At 38.7% G+C, this 12992-nt stretch overlaps 3 protein-coding genes and 1 long non-coding RNA gene across 5 annotated transcripts; 2 read left to right on the forward strand and 2 right to left on the reverse strand.

The window, feature by feature from the left end:
* Nucleotides 1-13: 13 nt before the first annotated feature.
* On the reverse strand, nucleotides 14-4943 carry LOC125207078 (AP-1 complex subunit mu-2-like). Its single transcript, XM_048106281.1, has 11 exons — nucleotides 4615-4943; nucleotides 3582-3728; nucleotides 3423-3485; nucleotides 3155-3331; nucleotides 2978-3081; nucleotides 2441-2548; nucleotides 2211-2307; nucleotides 1839-1936; nucleotides 1587-1728; nucleotides 1334-1456; nucleotides 14-454 (listed from the first exon to the last, which is right to left on the reverse strand). Exons 1-11 carry the CDS (start codon nucleotides 4741-4743, stop codon nucleotides 356-358), a joined length of 1287 nt encoding a protein of 428 aa, XP_047962238.1. The 5' UTR covers nucleotides 4744-4943; the 3' UTR covers nucleotides 14-355.
* An 827-nt stretch (nucleotides 4944-5770) lies between these two features.
* On the forward strand, nucleotides 5771-6426 carry LOC125206794 (tetraspanin-8-like). The gene is made up of 2 exons (XM_048106017.1): nucleotides 5771-5933; nucleotides 6191-6426. The coding sequence occupies exons 1-2, from the start codon at nucleotides 5786-5788 to the stop codon at nucleotides 6424-6426; spliced, it is 384 nt and encodes a 127-aa protein (XP_047961974.1). The 5' UTR covers nucleotides 5771-5785.
* Nucleotides 6427-8420: 1994 nt separating this feature from the next.
* LOC125203811 lies at nucleotides 8421-10690 on the forward strand. Its single transcript, XM_048102268.1, has 2 exons — nucleotides 8421-9672; nucleotides 9746-10690. Exons 1-2 carry the CDS (start codon nucleotides 8560-8562, stop codon nucleotides 10496-10498), a joined length of 1866 nt encoding a protein of 621 aa, XP_047958225.1. The 5' UTR covers nucleotides 8421-8559; the 3' UTR covers nucleotides 10499-10690.
* Nucleotides 10424-12829, reverse strand: LOC125203812. 2 transcript variants are annotated; one of them, XR_007173442.1, is made up of 4 exons: nucleotides 10961-12829; nucleotides 10851-10878; nucleotides 10659-10758; nucleotides 10424-10554 (listed from the first exon to the last, which is right to left on the reverse strand). It is a non-coding gene; the product is annotated as an uncharacterized LOC125203812 (long non-coding RNA). The 2 variants fall into 2 exon arrangements; XR_007173441.1 differs by lacking the exon at nucleotides 10424-10554 and having other exon boundaries at nucleotides 10636-10758.
* Between the last annotated feature and the right edge of the window lie 163 nt (nucleotides 12830-12992).

Consider the following 12992-nt stretch of genomic DNA (forward strand, 5'->3'; position numbering starts at 1 on the left):
AATTTATAGGCAATTAATCCAAAAAGATAACAATTTCTCTCACAGACAAGACAACAAGGTACAATGGACAACTGATTAGTATTTGGTGCTTCTCCTATACAAAGTATTAGTGTGTTTTCAATCCAAAACTTGCACTTTGATAAGGAAAACTGAAAGGTTGAAGGAATGAACAATGTGACATTAACGATTACAAATATCCTCATGATACAAACAGCATTAAGATAGAACAACTCCCAATTTATGAATGATTTGCTGTACAGCCACTTCTTTGAGTCACACATGATATGGCATGGCTGTCAATAGAGTGGAGTTCAAAGCATTGCAGGCTAAGCAATCCCGTGCAGAGAGGCGGAAATCAAATAAGTCTAAGCTCATATTCACCAGCCATTGTTATATACCTCACCCATGGAAGAGCCTGGTAGCCACTCTTTTCGATGATTTTCAAGTAACGGACCTACAGTATGAGTTTCAATGGTGAGTGGCTTTAGCAAGGATTCAAGGTATAGATTATCTGCTTATATGCTCAATTAATAATTATAACCAAAATAATGTAAACTAGTAAAGCATTAAAATGAAGATATTCAACTCCATGAGTCAAGAGAGCAAGGCAAGCCAGGTAAGCAGTACTGCAGTAGTTCATCTGGTTCACCCGAAACGAAGCTTTACCTCGTTCCTTGGGGAAGTTTAGTACTTTAGCTTAAAGAGCAAAAGTGGAGCTTGGGTTTGCAATCACAAGGCCCACTTTAAGGGTTCTATTTCATACAGAAGCCATTTCTAGTCTGCAGTGTCGCTTGTATTTATATACTTGGTTCTTTACTAGCAATATATATTTATAAGGATATAAATCTTGTACAGAAAGGAAAAAAAGGTTTGGTATGCTACAAACAGAAAGAAAATAAAAGCTAATACATTGTAAACTTATGAAGACTAATATTAACGTGGCAAAACATCCAAAATACAAGATGAATTTTCAATTCCGTAACTTTCTTTATTTAAATGAATTCCGTGTTTAATTAAGTAATAGTAGATGAATTAACAAAGAATTATAATTAAAATTTTTAGAGAGAGCTCAAGGCTCGGCCTCTGTTGTAGGTAGTAAAACTTTTAAGGGAAAGTTGATGCAGGGCCTATAAATAAGGGAAAGTTGATGCAGGGCCTATAAATAGATAACTTTCTTTTAAAATTTACCTATGAAGGGCTCCATAGTTTTATTTTTATGCAGGGAAGTACGTAGATATGCGGTGATTGTTGTTTATGTGGAATATTTAAAATAGCATCAAGATTATAAAACCAGTATAACAAATTTTTTTAAGGAAAGCCCATTTGAGCTCACCTGTATTCCTGAAACAGTGAAGTATGGTATTTCAAACTTCACCCTTATGGGAGCCTTTCTTTCTGGAGCTGCATCCTCTGATGTGATACTGGGAAGCCTAAACTCTGCTCTCAACATATATTCCTGAAAACACAAAAAAACGTAACAATCAACAACAAGAAATTTGCCAAGCAAATTAAGTCCAACACCACAGACCATCTTAAGGAAAGGAAAAAATGAAAGAAAATCTGAGTTAACCCAAAAAAATTCCAACCTTGCCACCTGGAAAAGATTTAATTTTCCAAATTAGTGAATCATTTTCTGGAGCATAAGTAGCAGATCCCATTGAGGTACGAACATTTGGATTAGTAGCATCAGGTGGCACAGGTATCTCAATTTCAACATTCGTTGCGGTGCTGAAATTCAAAATTACATCAGTGATGAATTTGACATTCATAAACTACGGCAAGATGGATGGAAAAAGGAAATAACATAGATAATACTACAACAGATGCAGGTACTATACCTACGCTCCTTGAATTGGCTCCTGGCTTTCACCATAAATTCTATTCGGCTCCTAGAGTGCCTTTCTACCTGAGCTTCAACCCATATTAGAGGCTTTACCTGGAATAAAAGTAACTCAGTTCTTCAAATCACTAATAAATGTAAGGTGGACAAAATATCACTACATCAGAAAATTGTTACAATCCCAAAATTAGTCCAACAATCCAGCAGACAAGAAATTGATATCATGCCATTCCTACTTCAATAGAAAAGTTTCAGGTTTTAGCTTATGATCAATTATTTAGATGATTATTCACACATTCAAGGTACATTCTACTCTAAGTTGTAGAAGCTAATAAGGGGATGGATCTGAACTGCAAATTGGCAAACCAACCTGAGTGCTGAGCCTGTAAGTCATTAGATCAAATGATCCATCAGGAGGTATGAAGGCTATGGTTCTATCGTTCTCAAACCGAGCCAACCGCACACACCTGAATCACCAATCAGAATAAGACCAATAAAGCAAAGTCAGTAACATGGGCAGACATGAGCAGCATTACGATTTGTTATCCAACAGTCAACAGAAACAATATATTGGACAAATGATAAAGCTGAATTACACACTGATGAAACTTGATGTCATCAAGATCAATGGCTTTTCCCTTAGTAGCTCGCCCTTGGGCTTCAAGCAAAACTCTGTCATTCAGTCCAAGTTTACACTCGGGCATACCACTGCAACGGATAAACCATTATGAGTTACAACATACAACTAGCTATCAACTTATATTTGATTTGATTGCAATGAAAAAGCACATAAAGGGCATCAAGTTGTAGAATAAATTAAAATCAACAAAGAGAGACTGATATAGGTAACAAATTGAAAAAATTATAGAGTGACTTATGTATATGAACATACTGAGAGAAGAGTCATTTGTATATGATGTAGTATAGCATCCAGAAAAAATCCTTGAAACTTCATCATTTCAAGTATACAAAGTGAAGGTACCGATTTGGGCTTGTAAAAACTTTCTACATGGTTTTCTTGATTATAATGCATGTTATTCTGATCCATGACAACGGCAAGAGCCAAGAGCTAATATCACATCGTTCTGCTTGAAATTAGAGCAGAAGATACATAAGAGTCATGGAGCGAGAACTAACCTCAAATACGTTCGCATCTTTAGTGCCCCAACGACATCTGACCTAATTATTTGGCCATTACTATTGACTAGTATATTGACACTCTCCACAACATCAAGAAAGACCTGCACAACGAACAAAGGCCCACATAATCCAGTGTTCAAGATTTGCATCACATGTTATGCAAGGAATACTCACTTCATTCTTTTTGTAACGTATCCCTTCACTGCGCCATGACACTGCATTTGTGACTGCCATCGGAGGCCTCTGTGCCACTTCCATCCTGTAAGCATCAGTCTTGATGAACTCGCTAAGAATCTTCGCTTCGGTGTATTGTGGGTAGCCAAAGTCCATAATTTCGTCCAGTAGCTCATACTAGAAATATCAGATAAAAATTGTTGAATTCTCTCATCGAGATTGTGTTTATATACTATTTCACAAGGAGAGAACAATGAACTTCCCATACCACTACAACAAAATTATCTCTCAGTGATTCTTCTTCTAATTCTTCAAAGTAATGCTTGAAGACCTGTCAAGAAAAATGTATTATTGAAGTTAACATATTAAATGACTGGGGTATAGACCATAATTAGAGAATGGGATCTTGATTACCAATAATGCTTACATCAACTACTCGGTGAAGGAATAAAAGAAGGCTAGCAGCATTGCAGTTTTGCCGAGATGCAGTCATGAGATATACATTGTTGTGTTGTATAAACATGTATGTCACACCATTATCGTAAACAACAGGATCCTGGGTCTCTGGGTCACCCTACATCATTAGAAAATAGAAATTAGAAGTGCATTAACTATCTAATTCACTTAAGTGCAAATCCTCAATCATTAATTCATAACTACTTATACAAACTATGCTATATAATCATTTAAAGAAAACCATAAATCAAATCAGAAAAACAGGTACTAACAGTTGCAATCTAAAATGTACTGTATTACCAATTCACCATGTCTCACAAAAATCCACTTGCTATAAAGCAAGTTCACACTTCACAGAAAAATGGTACCTTATGAATTATGAGGGGAAAAACCCCTTTGCTTACAAGTTACAAAACACAAAACAAAAGAAGCGCCTTCATAACTAGCAGAGAAAAGTTTGACCCTGACTACACAATTTGCATCAGCTAGGAGCCTCCAAATTCCAATTCCAGTTACACCTAAGTTACTAAAAGATGAATTGGAATCAGAAATGAAACTTGAACTGATTATCCTCTCTCTACACATTATTCTCAAATCCAAACAGTTTGCCTCTCCAATAACAAAAGCTTATCAAAGAATATTCAATTCTATCAAAAACAATCCCCCAGATTTATCCAAAAGTAATCATTTCCAACCAAAAGTAATCCCAGAGTACATGTTCTCATCCAGGTCAATTGAACTGATCAAATCTGCATCTAGCTAAATCAACTCAGTTTCCCAACAACACAACGAAACCTATTCAGTCTCAACACAGCAGAAGATTAATAAGTATCATCAAACGAAATAAATTATAAGCACGGAACATCAGATCAAGCTCACGATTTTTTTAATTGAACCTGATACGTCGCACTACAGCTACAATCACGGAGCGATTCAATCATTTCAACATTTATACTGACAAACACAAGCCACCAATCCAATCACGAATCATAGAGAAATCTCACCTCTTTCTCCATGAGCTTAGCGAAGAAGCGTTCTGCCTGGGTGGCTGAGACATCTCCGCGGTAGTCCCGCCACACCAGAACCCTACCCTTAATGTCCAGTAGGAACAGCGCCGATGCTGCTCCCGCCATTTATACGCTGAATCAGTCGAATTTATTAATTTCCACTCAATTTCCTCCGATCACGAGCTGCTGGAATCAATGGCGGCGAGATCCGATGCTGATCCCGAAATTATGTGGCAAATGAAGGGTGAAATGGCCGCGTCATTGTTGTCGAAGTGTGTGAGAAAGAGATTTGGGAGAATATTTAAGTTCGATCTTCTCCTGTTTTTCCATTAGAATTCAGCAGAAATTTCAATTAGTGGAGAGACTAAGATCCGAGTCCGACCGACTTCGGTTGATGGCCCATTTATTATGGGCTTATGATCATCTGCTCTATACTAAGAAGGCCCACTTTGCATTTAAGCTTCAAAGAACATCTGTACATGTAGGTTTTTCACATTTTATACTAAATCATAATTTTTTGGTTAAATTATGCCATCCATCCAAAAAAACCAAATTCTAATGTTTCTATTTTGGCGGTCTACCAAAATTAATCTTCTAAAAATGAATAGTTTTTTTATATATATAATTTATTGCCCATGTTTTTTTTATCTCTTTCTCTCTTCTATTTTATCTCCATTTCTCTCTTTCTCTGACTTGCAGTTTTAGAAAACATTCATAAATATTATTATAAAATTTTAATATTTCTTTCCATTTTTCCACAAGGTATGATTTGGGTAAAAGTATAATCTAATATACCATCCGAAGAATTCTACGCAGATGAGGTGCGCACCAATGAATTTTATCATTATTCTCAACGCACCAACTTATCTTATCAATTTGAGTAAAAGTCAAAATTGATTCTAAACATATGATTATTTTATGTTTTTGGTTCTAAACATTATCTTTTAGATTTTTTGTCTTGAACATATAGAAATTTGATCATTTTGATCATCTGTCAACTATTTCATTAAAAACTAACGATAAACAGATTTAATCCTGATTTTGATCAAATTAAACTTTTAATTCTGATTTTTTACTCCCTAATTAATTCCCAATTCTCATCGCTTTCACCACCAAACACATCAAATCAAATCTGCATTAGTTTTGCACAAGAAAAAAGGTAAACAAAATGCGCGTGAGCAACAATCTGGTGGGAATTCTGAACTTGGTGACGCTGCTGCTCTCGATTCCGATAATCGGCAGCGGGATATGGCTCTCGAAACAGGCGAACGATCGCGGGGCTGGTGGGGTCGTGCTGCCGCATGAACGTGGCCGCTGTGGGTGTACCTGCTAACAAGATCATGAAGTAGACTCCATTGGAGCTTGAATGAGATCGGGAATTTGCAGAGAATTAAGAATGAGGAAAAGATAATTCTCTTTTTGATTGAATGAGTGAAAAGGCACAAAACATCACCATATATACCGTGGTGCATCGGTGTAAAAAAAGAATAAAACACAATATAAAACCTCATAATAGAAAAGATTACTCATCAGTAAAACAATGAATTAACTAACTTGATAACACAAGTCTAATACCTGCTGGTGATGTTTCTCCTCATCCTGCTGCTCTTCTGCTTCACGATATTCGCCTTCGTCGTCACCAACAAGGGCGCCGGCCAAGACCTCTCCGATAAAGGATACAAGGAGTATCGCCTTGGCGATTACTCCAATTGGTTGCAGAATCGAGTCAACGACAATTGGGGTAAGATCCGGAGCTGTTTGGAGGATAGCAAAATCGTGTCACGGCCAGTGTTCACATGTCATTTATAATCATTTTTTTTGCTGCAATTCCTATCTTTTGAATTTGTCTTCTTATTAATGCTACTTAACAATCATCTAAACTTATGATTATATATTAAGTATTTAATTGAAGTGAAACACTTCCTACATATATTATTTAATTCTAATTTAAAAGAATATTTATAAAAATAATTATGAAGTAAAAAATCAGAATTAAAAGTTTAATTTGGTCAAAATCGGGATTAAACTCGTTGATCGTTAGTTTTTAACGGAATAATTGACGGATGACCAAAATGATCAAATTTCTATATATTCAGGACCGAAAAATCCAAAAGATAATGTTCAAGACCAAAAACATAAAATGACCATATGTTCGGGACCAATTTTAGTCTTTACTCAGTCAATTTTAAAAACATATGCAACACAACTTATCTAATCAATATTAAAAACATATGCAACACATCAATAATGTATTGCAAATAGGCTACATGCTTATTTTGCTTATGGTAAAATTTAGATAAATATTAAAATTCATGAATATTATGATCAATTTTAAAAGTTACGGGATAGACCAGAATTTACCCTTTTTTAAGTTTCATTTGGATTGTACTACTCCCACCGTCCCCCATAATTTGTCATCATTTGACCCGGCACGGGTTTTAAAAAATGCAATAAAAAGTGGGTTGAAAAAGTTAGTGGCATGTGGGTCCTACTTATATATATTAATTTAATATTAAAATGTGAGTGTGAATGAGTTGGTGGAATATGAAGTCCACTACCAAAAATGGAAAAAGTGAAAGGTGATAAATTTTTAGGAACGGACAAAAATCGAAATAAGTGATAAATTTTCAGGGACGGATGGAGTAGTATTTTTTATTTTGGTACAGAGAAGATAACCGAGTAAATAGAATCAACAATTGGATAGCAATGGTTGAGGCTTTGCAGACTCGTGGATCTGAGGTGCCCAAGGCGCCGACAAGGGGAATCCGCCATGTTGTGTACCATTGTGCTAATGGATCGCTGCGGCCAAACTTAGTATAAAATTTTTTAGACAGAAATTTAGAAAGGAAATGAGGATAGTTAAATATTTTAAGTGAAGAAATTAAGATTGACTGTTGTATTTAAAAATGAGCATAGAAGATATTCAATAATAAAATATGAAGAAAAAAATTAGTAGAATTCCGTTGGATAATGGACATATTTTAAATCCTGAAATAAATTATAAAATTAAATATAATTCTATTGATTTTAAAAATAAAAATAGTAGAAACGAAGCCCACGAGTAAGCTTCATGGCAGCTTCTCATTGGTCGAGGAGGGGCAGGCGCATGACAGATTGTCGCTCTCACAACGCGGAACGGAAGGTGTCCGGTTGTCCCAAGAGTGCTCCGTCCCACGGAACAGAACGCACGCTATGTGTTGCAAGCGGATGTTCTCGATCAACCCCAACTTGAAACTTACTCCCTACGTCCCATTCAAGATGATCACCTTTTTCTTTTTTATTTGTCTTAATCAAGATGACCACTTTCAATTTTGGAAATAACCTCCCCTCTCTTTTCTCCTCATTAATATATTCAACTACCTTTTTTCTCTCTATTTTATTTCACCTAACAGCACTTCCTAAAATCTCATGCCACTAAAAAATGTGGTCATTTTGAGTGGGACGGAGGAAGTATTTCATATCCATAAACACAATTTTCCAATTGATTTGAATTATTAATTAGGCCTCTCATTTTTTTTAGCAAGCTGATAATAATAAGATCAAATGATCAATTTCTTTGTAAGGGTACCTAGGTTGTAATAAAAATTAACTACTCTCGGCAAATAAGAAAATAATAAAAAATTGAACAATACTTTATCTTCAAATACTTAAAGAAACAACATACTATTATCAACAGACTTATTTTTAACTTGAGATTTGGCTCGTCTTATAAGGTTTCATCTAAAATTAAGAAGCCGAATAACTCACGGCCTTCTTCTTTCCCAGCCAAATTAACACATCAGCACTTGGAGGTTCCATCCATTTTCAAAAGCCTGAAATCCCTCCCAGCCTCTAACAACTTTTTTTCACATAAACTCAACAACCATGAAGAACTCATCATGCCTCGCAATCCACCATTTCATCACCCAAAAATACTTCAGGGAAAATAATTAGCTTAACAAAATGATGGCTTCCAGAATAGGAATCCTCATATTAGCATTCCTTTCCTATGCAATGCTGGCATCCGGATACTTCCTTCATGTCTCAGGGCTTTCCGGGCTGGGCCTTGCCATCAGTCATCCTCCTACCGATGATCATCAGGATTTCGACGCTCCGGAGCAGCACAACGAGCGACTATTGCAGCAAGTCATGCCCGGTTTACATGAAGATGAACAAGATTTCAAAATTCCGGAGCATGAGAGGGACCATGGTATAGGAGATGATTCTGCTGATTCATTGAAGCCTGATGCCAACAAGCGACTGTTGCAGCAGGTCGTGCCTGAAACCGGGCTTGTACCTGAAGATGAACGAGATTTCAAAATTCCGGAGCTTGAGAGGGACCATGGTATAGGAGATGATTCTGCTGATTCATTGAAGCCTGATGCCAAAGAGCGACTGTTGCAGCAGGTTGTGCCTGAAACCGGGCTTGTACCTGAAGATGAACGAGATTTCAAAATTCCGGAGCATGAGAGGGACCATGGTATAGGAGATGATTCTGCTGATTCATTGAAGCCTGATGCCAACGAGCGACTGTTGCAGCAGGTCGTGCCTGAAACCGGGCTTGTACCTGAAGATGAACGAGATTTCAAAATTCCAGAGCTTGAGAGGGACCATGGTATAGGAGATGATTCTGCTGATTCATTGAAGCCTGATGCCAACGAGCGACTGTTGCAGCAGGTCGTGCCTGAAACCGGGCTTGTAGAGCCCGGTTTACCTGTGCAGGATCCCAACTCCAAACCTGAGCAACAGGCGGATTCCGGACTTGTGCAAGAACCCAAGCCCACGAACGAGCCTGTGGAAGAACCCGCGAATATGCCCAAGCAAGAACCCGAGAACAGGCCAGTGGAAGAGCCCGCGAATATACCCAAGCAAGAGCTTCAGAATCAGCCCGTGCAAGAGCCAGTAAACAAGCCCATGGAAGGACCCGGAAAGGGCGGGCTGAGGGAAATGTTTTACGAGCAGAGTTGTCCCGATGTTGAGAAGATTGTGAATGCGACCATTCACAAACATTTTCTAAAGGATCCAACGTATGCTGCAGGCTTTGTTCGCCTCTTTTTCCATGACTGTTTCGTCACGGTAAGAGTCATTTGAGTAACGTAAATTCGGATGTAATTGTCCTCAAAGTAAATGCAATCAACTTTGCATGTAGGGGTGCGATGCTTCAATCCTCCTCGACACGACGCCTACGCACGAGCAGGTGGAGAAGAAGGCAAAGCACAACGGGCCGCTCGTGCGCGGCTACGAAGTCGTCGACGACATAAAGGCCGAGCTCGAGAAGGCGTGCCCCGGAGTGGTCTCCTGTGCGGACATCCTTGCGTTCGCCACCCGCGACTCCCTCGTCTCCTCGGGTGTGCCCGCCTTCAACATCGCAGCCGGGCGCCGCGACGCACGTGCCTCCCTCGCTGTGAACGTCGAGGGCAACCTTCCACTCCCGGATGCCACGGCCGAGGACAACATCCGCCTCTTCGAGAAGAAGGGGATGACGCTGGAGGATCTAATCCTCCTCGTCGGCGCACACTCCATCGGGACCGCCCACTGTAGCATCGTCGCCGGGAGGTTTCGCGACAAGGAGAAGGAGAAAAATATCGACAAAGGATACTGGATCAAGATGCAGACGATGACGGTCTGCATGAGCGAGATCCAGGATGTGCCGTTCGATCCATACTCGCACCACAAGATGGACTCCCGCTTCTACAAGGAGCTTCTGACCAACAGGGCGTTGATCGAGTCAGATCACAACCTGGCAAGGGATCCACGGGGGAACAGCATGATGAAGAAGTTCGTAGACGATCAGGCTGGTTGGATCGCAAAGTTCACCAACTCGATGAAGAAGCTCGGGGAGACGGAGGTGCTCGTGGGAGATCAAGGAGAGGTCAGGAAGCAGTGCAGGGCTGTTAACTAGAAAAGGGATCGGTTTTGCATCTTTTTTTCCTAAGTAGGATTCCAGATTTCTCTCCCCTTAAGCGTAATGCATTAAAGATCCATAAAAATGCTAAAGATAAGGAGTTTATATTGAAGTAGTGTAAAGATTGAAAACATGATAAATTCTATTCCTTACAAACCTTATTTGCATATTTGTGTTGGCTTTGACAAATTCAACTTACATCACACCTCATCTCCAACTGTCTGATGACATTCTCTACAGTTGCAAGTAACTCTGAACTATTGATGAAAATGAATCAATTTGCTACTTATTAGTGATAGTGAATAGCATTAGACAGATCAATTAGGATACGAGAGAATTATTTGTGTACCTTTAAAAGGAATTACTTCCAGATGTTGCTGCATGGAAGTGAACAGACTAAAATTAGTGAACAGAGGCGATAAGTAAAAGGAGAATTGAGTGTCTGAATCAAGGCTTTACCAAAAAATGGGTTTTAAGATCTCCAGCTGCTCCCAGACAATCAGTGAACGATGCATTAAACGAGAGGATAGATGCCCTTCAGCAACTGCAGGGCAGTAGCTAATGATAAACCTTAGAGAATATACGGCCTGTCTTTGCAGCTTCAAGTGTGCTTTGAATGATTAAATCTTGACTTGCTTCTAAAGCACAGCTTGTAAGCATCATCAGTTGGGTACTCTGACTTTGAGGAATATCGGTTCCATCTTTGCAGACCACTGATTGTGTGTACTGCAGCTCACCATTGCTTCCGTAAATATATCGATATATGGTTGGGTTTCATTTTCATAACTGGTCAGTAATTTGCTAACTGACACCAACTAGAATCTTATATAAGCCCACTCAGATAAACAAAGACACTGAGCTAGTTGTGCATATCTGCAAAGTCCCGAGCTAGTCTATTCTATGATAATCATGCACATAGATATTCTGTGGGAAAATTATGCTGTTACAGCTGTACAGTGATCCTATAATGGGAGCATAACTATGAAGCCATATACGATGATTGAAGTTGAAATTAAAATCATGCCAAAATTTATGCAACTACAAAGTTCAGTGTTAATCAATTTAGAACTTCATAAGGTAATGTGGTCTCTTTCGGTAAGTGATTCAGTTATCATCACTACTCTCCAGTCCCCACTGCCAGAGAAAAGTCTATTCCTCTTGAATTATCATCCTTTGTTATCTTCACCTCCAATCCTAAAGATGTGGTTGCTCTTCCGATTTGACTTGGTGAGAAAAGTCATTACATTCAAACAAGAAAATAATAGTAAAAGATAATGAGACTAACATATGTTTCCCTTGCTTGCCTGGCCACCACTGTCTTTATAGCTCAAAAAGATGGCCCCGCTTCCCCGATAAGCATGATATTTGAGGCCATGAACTTTGAGATGTAAAGCAGCTCCAGTAAAATTCATGTTGGGAAAGAATGATAAACATTTTGAAGCAAACAGAAACCGATTCAATGGCTCATTATCAAACAGGACCAACACTTATTCGGCAAATAAAGTAAAATTTCCCATCTCTTTAACCATTGGCAAAATGAAACAAACACGAACTCCTATAACAAATATGGCACGTCAGTTTAAAGAGAGAAGTAGAATCACACTATAAGTCCCGTGGCTACTCCTCCTATCACCAATTGGCATGAACTTTTAATAAAAACTACATTAACAGAGAAATTCAATTTCTCTACTCAATAACGACAAATTTAGCTTCACGGCATGATAACCTGCTATATCTACCAACATAAACGACTACTTTAAAAAGCAAATGTCCGAGTAATCTGATTAGAGCACGATTCAGAAAACAGAGATAAGCAGTAACGAGATCAAGCTGATTCGAACTCAACAGTTAAAAAACAGTAGTGGAAGTACACGATCTACACAACGGATGAATTTTTACTAGAAAATCAAACACAATGAGCTAATTTTCAAGCTTACAAGGGTTTTTGATCGAGAGAGAGGACGAGAACGCTTCATCCATTCCGGAGGAGGTTCTCTCGTAAATGAGCTTGATGGATGCGGCGGTGGACGAGGAAATCTAGGCGCCGCGGAGGCGATGCTTCGGAACCGGCACCGGAGAAGGATAAGTGCTCTTTAAAGCGGATGAGCTGCGGTTGATGAAACCTGCCATACATCGAATGCGTGGTTCGCACTCTCCTTGTTGGTGGTGGTTATGGCCAAAGCTGATCCCGCCATTTTCGATTTTTTGGAGCTGGAATTTTTTCGTTTCTGCATTTGTGTGGGCTTGAGAAATGGAAAGTTAAATGGGGGAGGTATTGATCGGAGTGGATCTCCTGATCCATTTTTCCTACTTCATTCCTATTCTATGCTGTACTTCATTCCTATTCTATGCTGGTGTATGGTTGGCAAGACTAAATTTTATGATTAAATATGTATCCCTCCAACTAATTCTTATACATTAATCCTAGATGGATAGTCTCATGATAATTAGTTATGGTAACCGAACGCTACCGTATAAGATTATTTTATTA

Source organism: Salvia hispanica, chromosome 2 (assembly GCF_023119035.1).
Source record: "Salvia hispanica cultivar TCC Black 2014 chromosome 2, UniMelb_Shisp_WGS_1.0, whole genome shotgun sequence".
Classification (NCBI taxonomy): domain Eukaryota; kingdom Viridiplantae; phylum Streptophyta; class Magnoliopsida; order Lamiales; family Lamiaceae; genus Salvia; species Salvia hispanica.

Excerpts from the sequence above, each read along its gene's own strand:
- LOC125207078 (XM_048106281.1), bottom strand. The coding sequence starts at position 4,743 with ATGGCGGGAGCAGCATCGGCGCTGTTCCTACTGGACATTAAGGGTAGG. Across the intron at positions 3,729-4,614 it reads CTAAGCTCATGGAGAAAGAG|GGTGACCCAGAGACCCAGGA; the intron begins GTGAGATTTCTC and ends CTAATGATGTAG. Across the intron at positions 2,308-2,440 it reads GATGACATCAAGTTTCATCA|GTGTGTGCGGTTGGCTCGGT; the intron begins GTGTGTAATTCA and ends TTGGTGATTCAG.
- LOC125206794 (XM_048106017.1), top strand. The coding sequence starts at position 5,786 with ATGCGCGTGAGCAACAATCTGGTGGGAATTCTGAACTTGGTGACGCTG. Across the intron at positions 5,934-6,190 it reads GCCGCATGAACGTGGCCGCT|ACCTGCTGGTGATGTTTCTC; the intron begins GTGGGTGTACCT and ends CACAAGTCTAAT.
- LOC125203811 (XM_048102268.1), top strand. The coding sequence starts at position 8,560 with ATGATGGCTTCCAGAATAGGAATCCTCATATTAGCATTCCTTTCCTAT. Across the intron at positions 9,673-9,745 it reads TCCATGACTGTTTCGTCACG|GGGTGCGATGCTTCAATCCT; the intron begins GTAAGAGTCATT and ends CTTTGCATGTAG.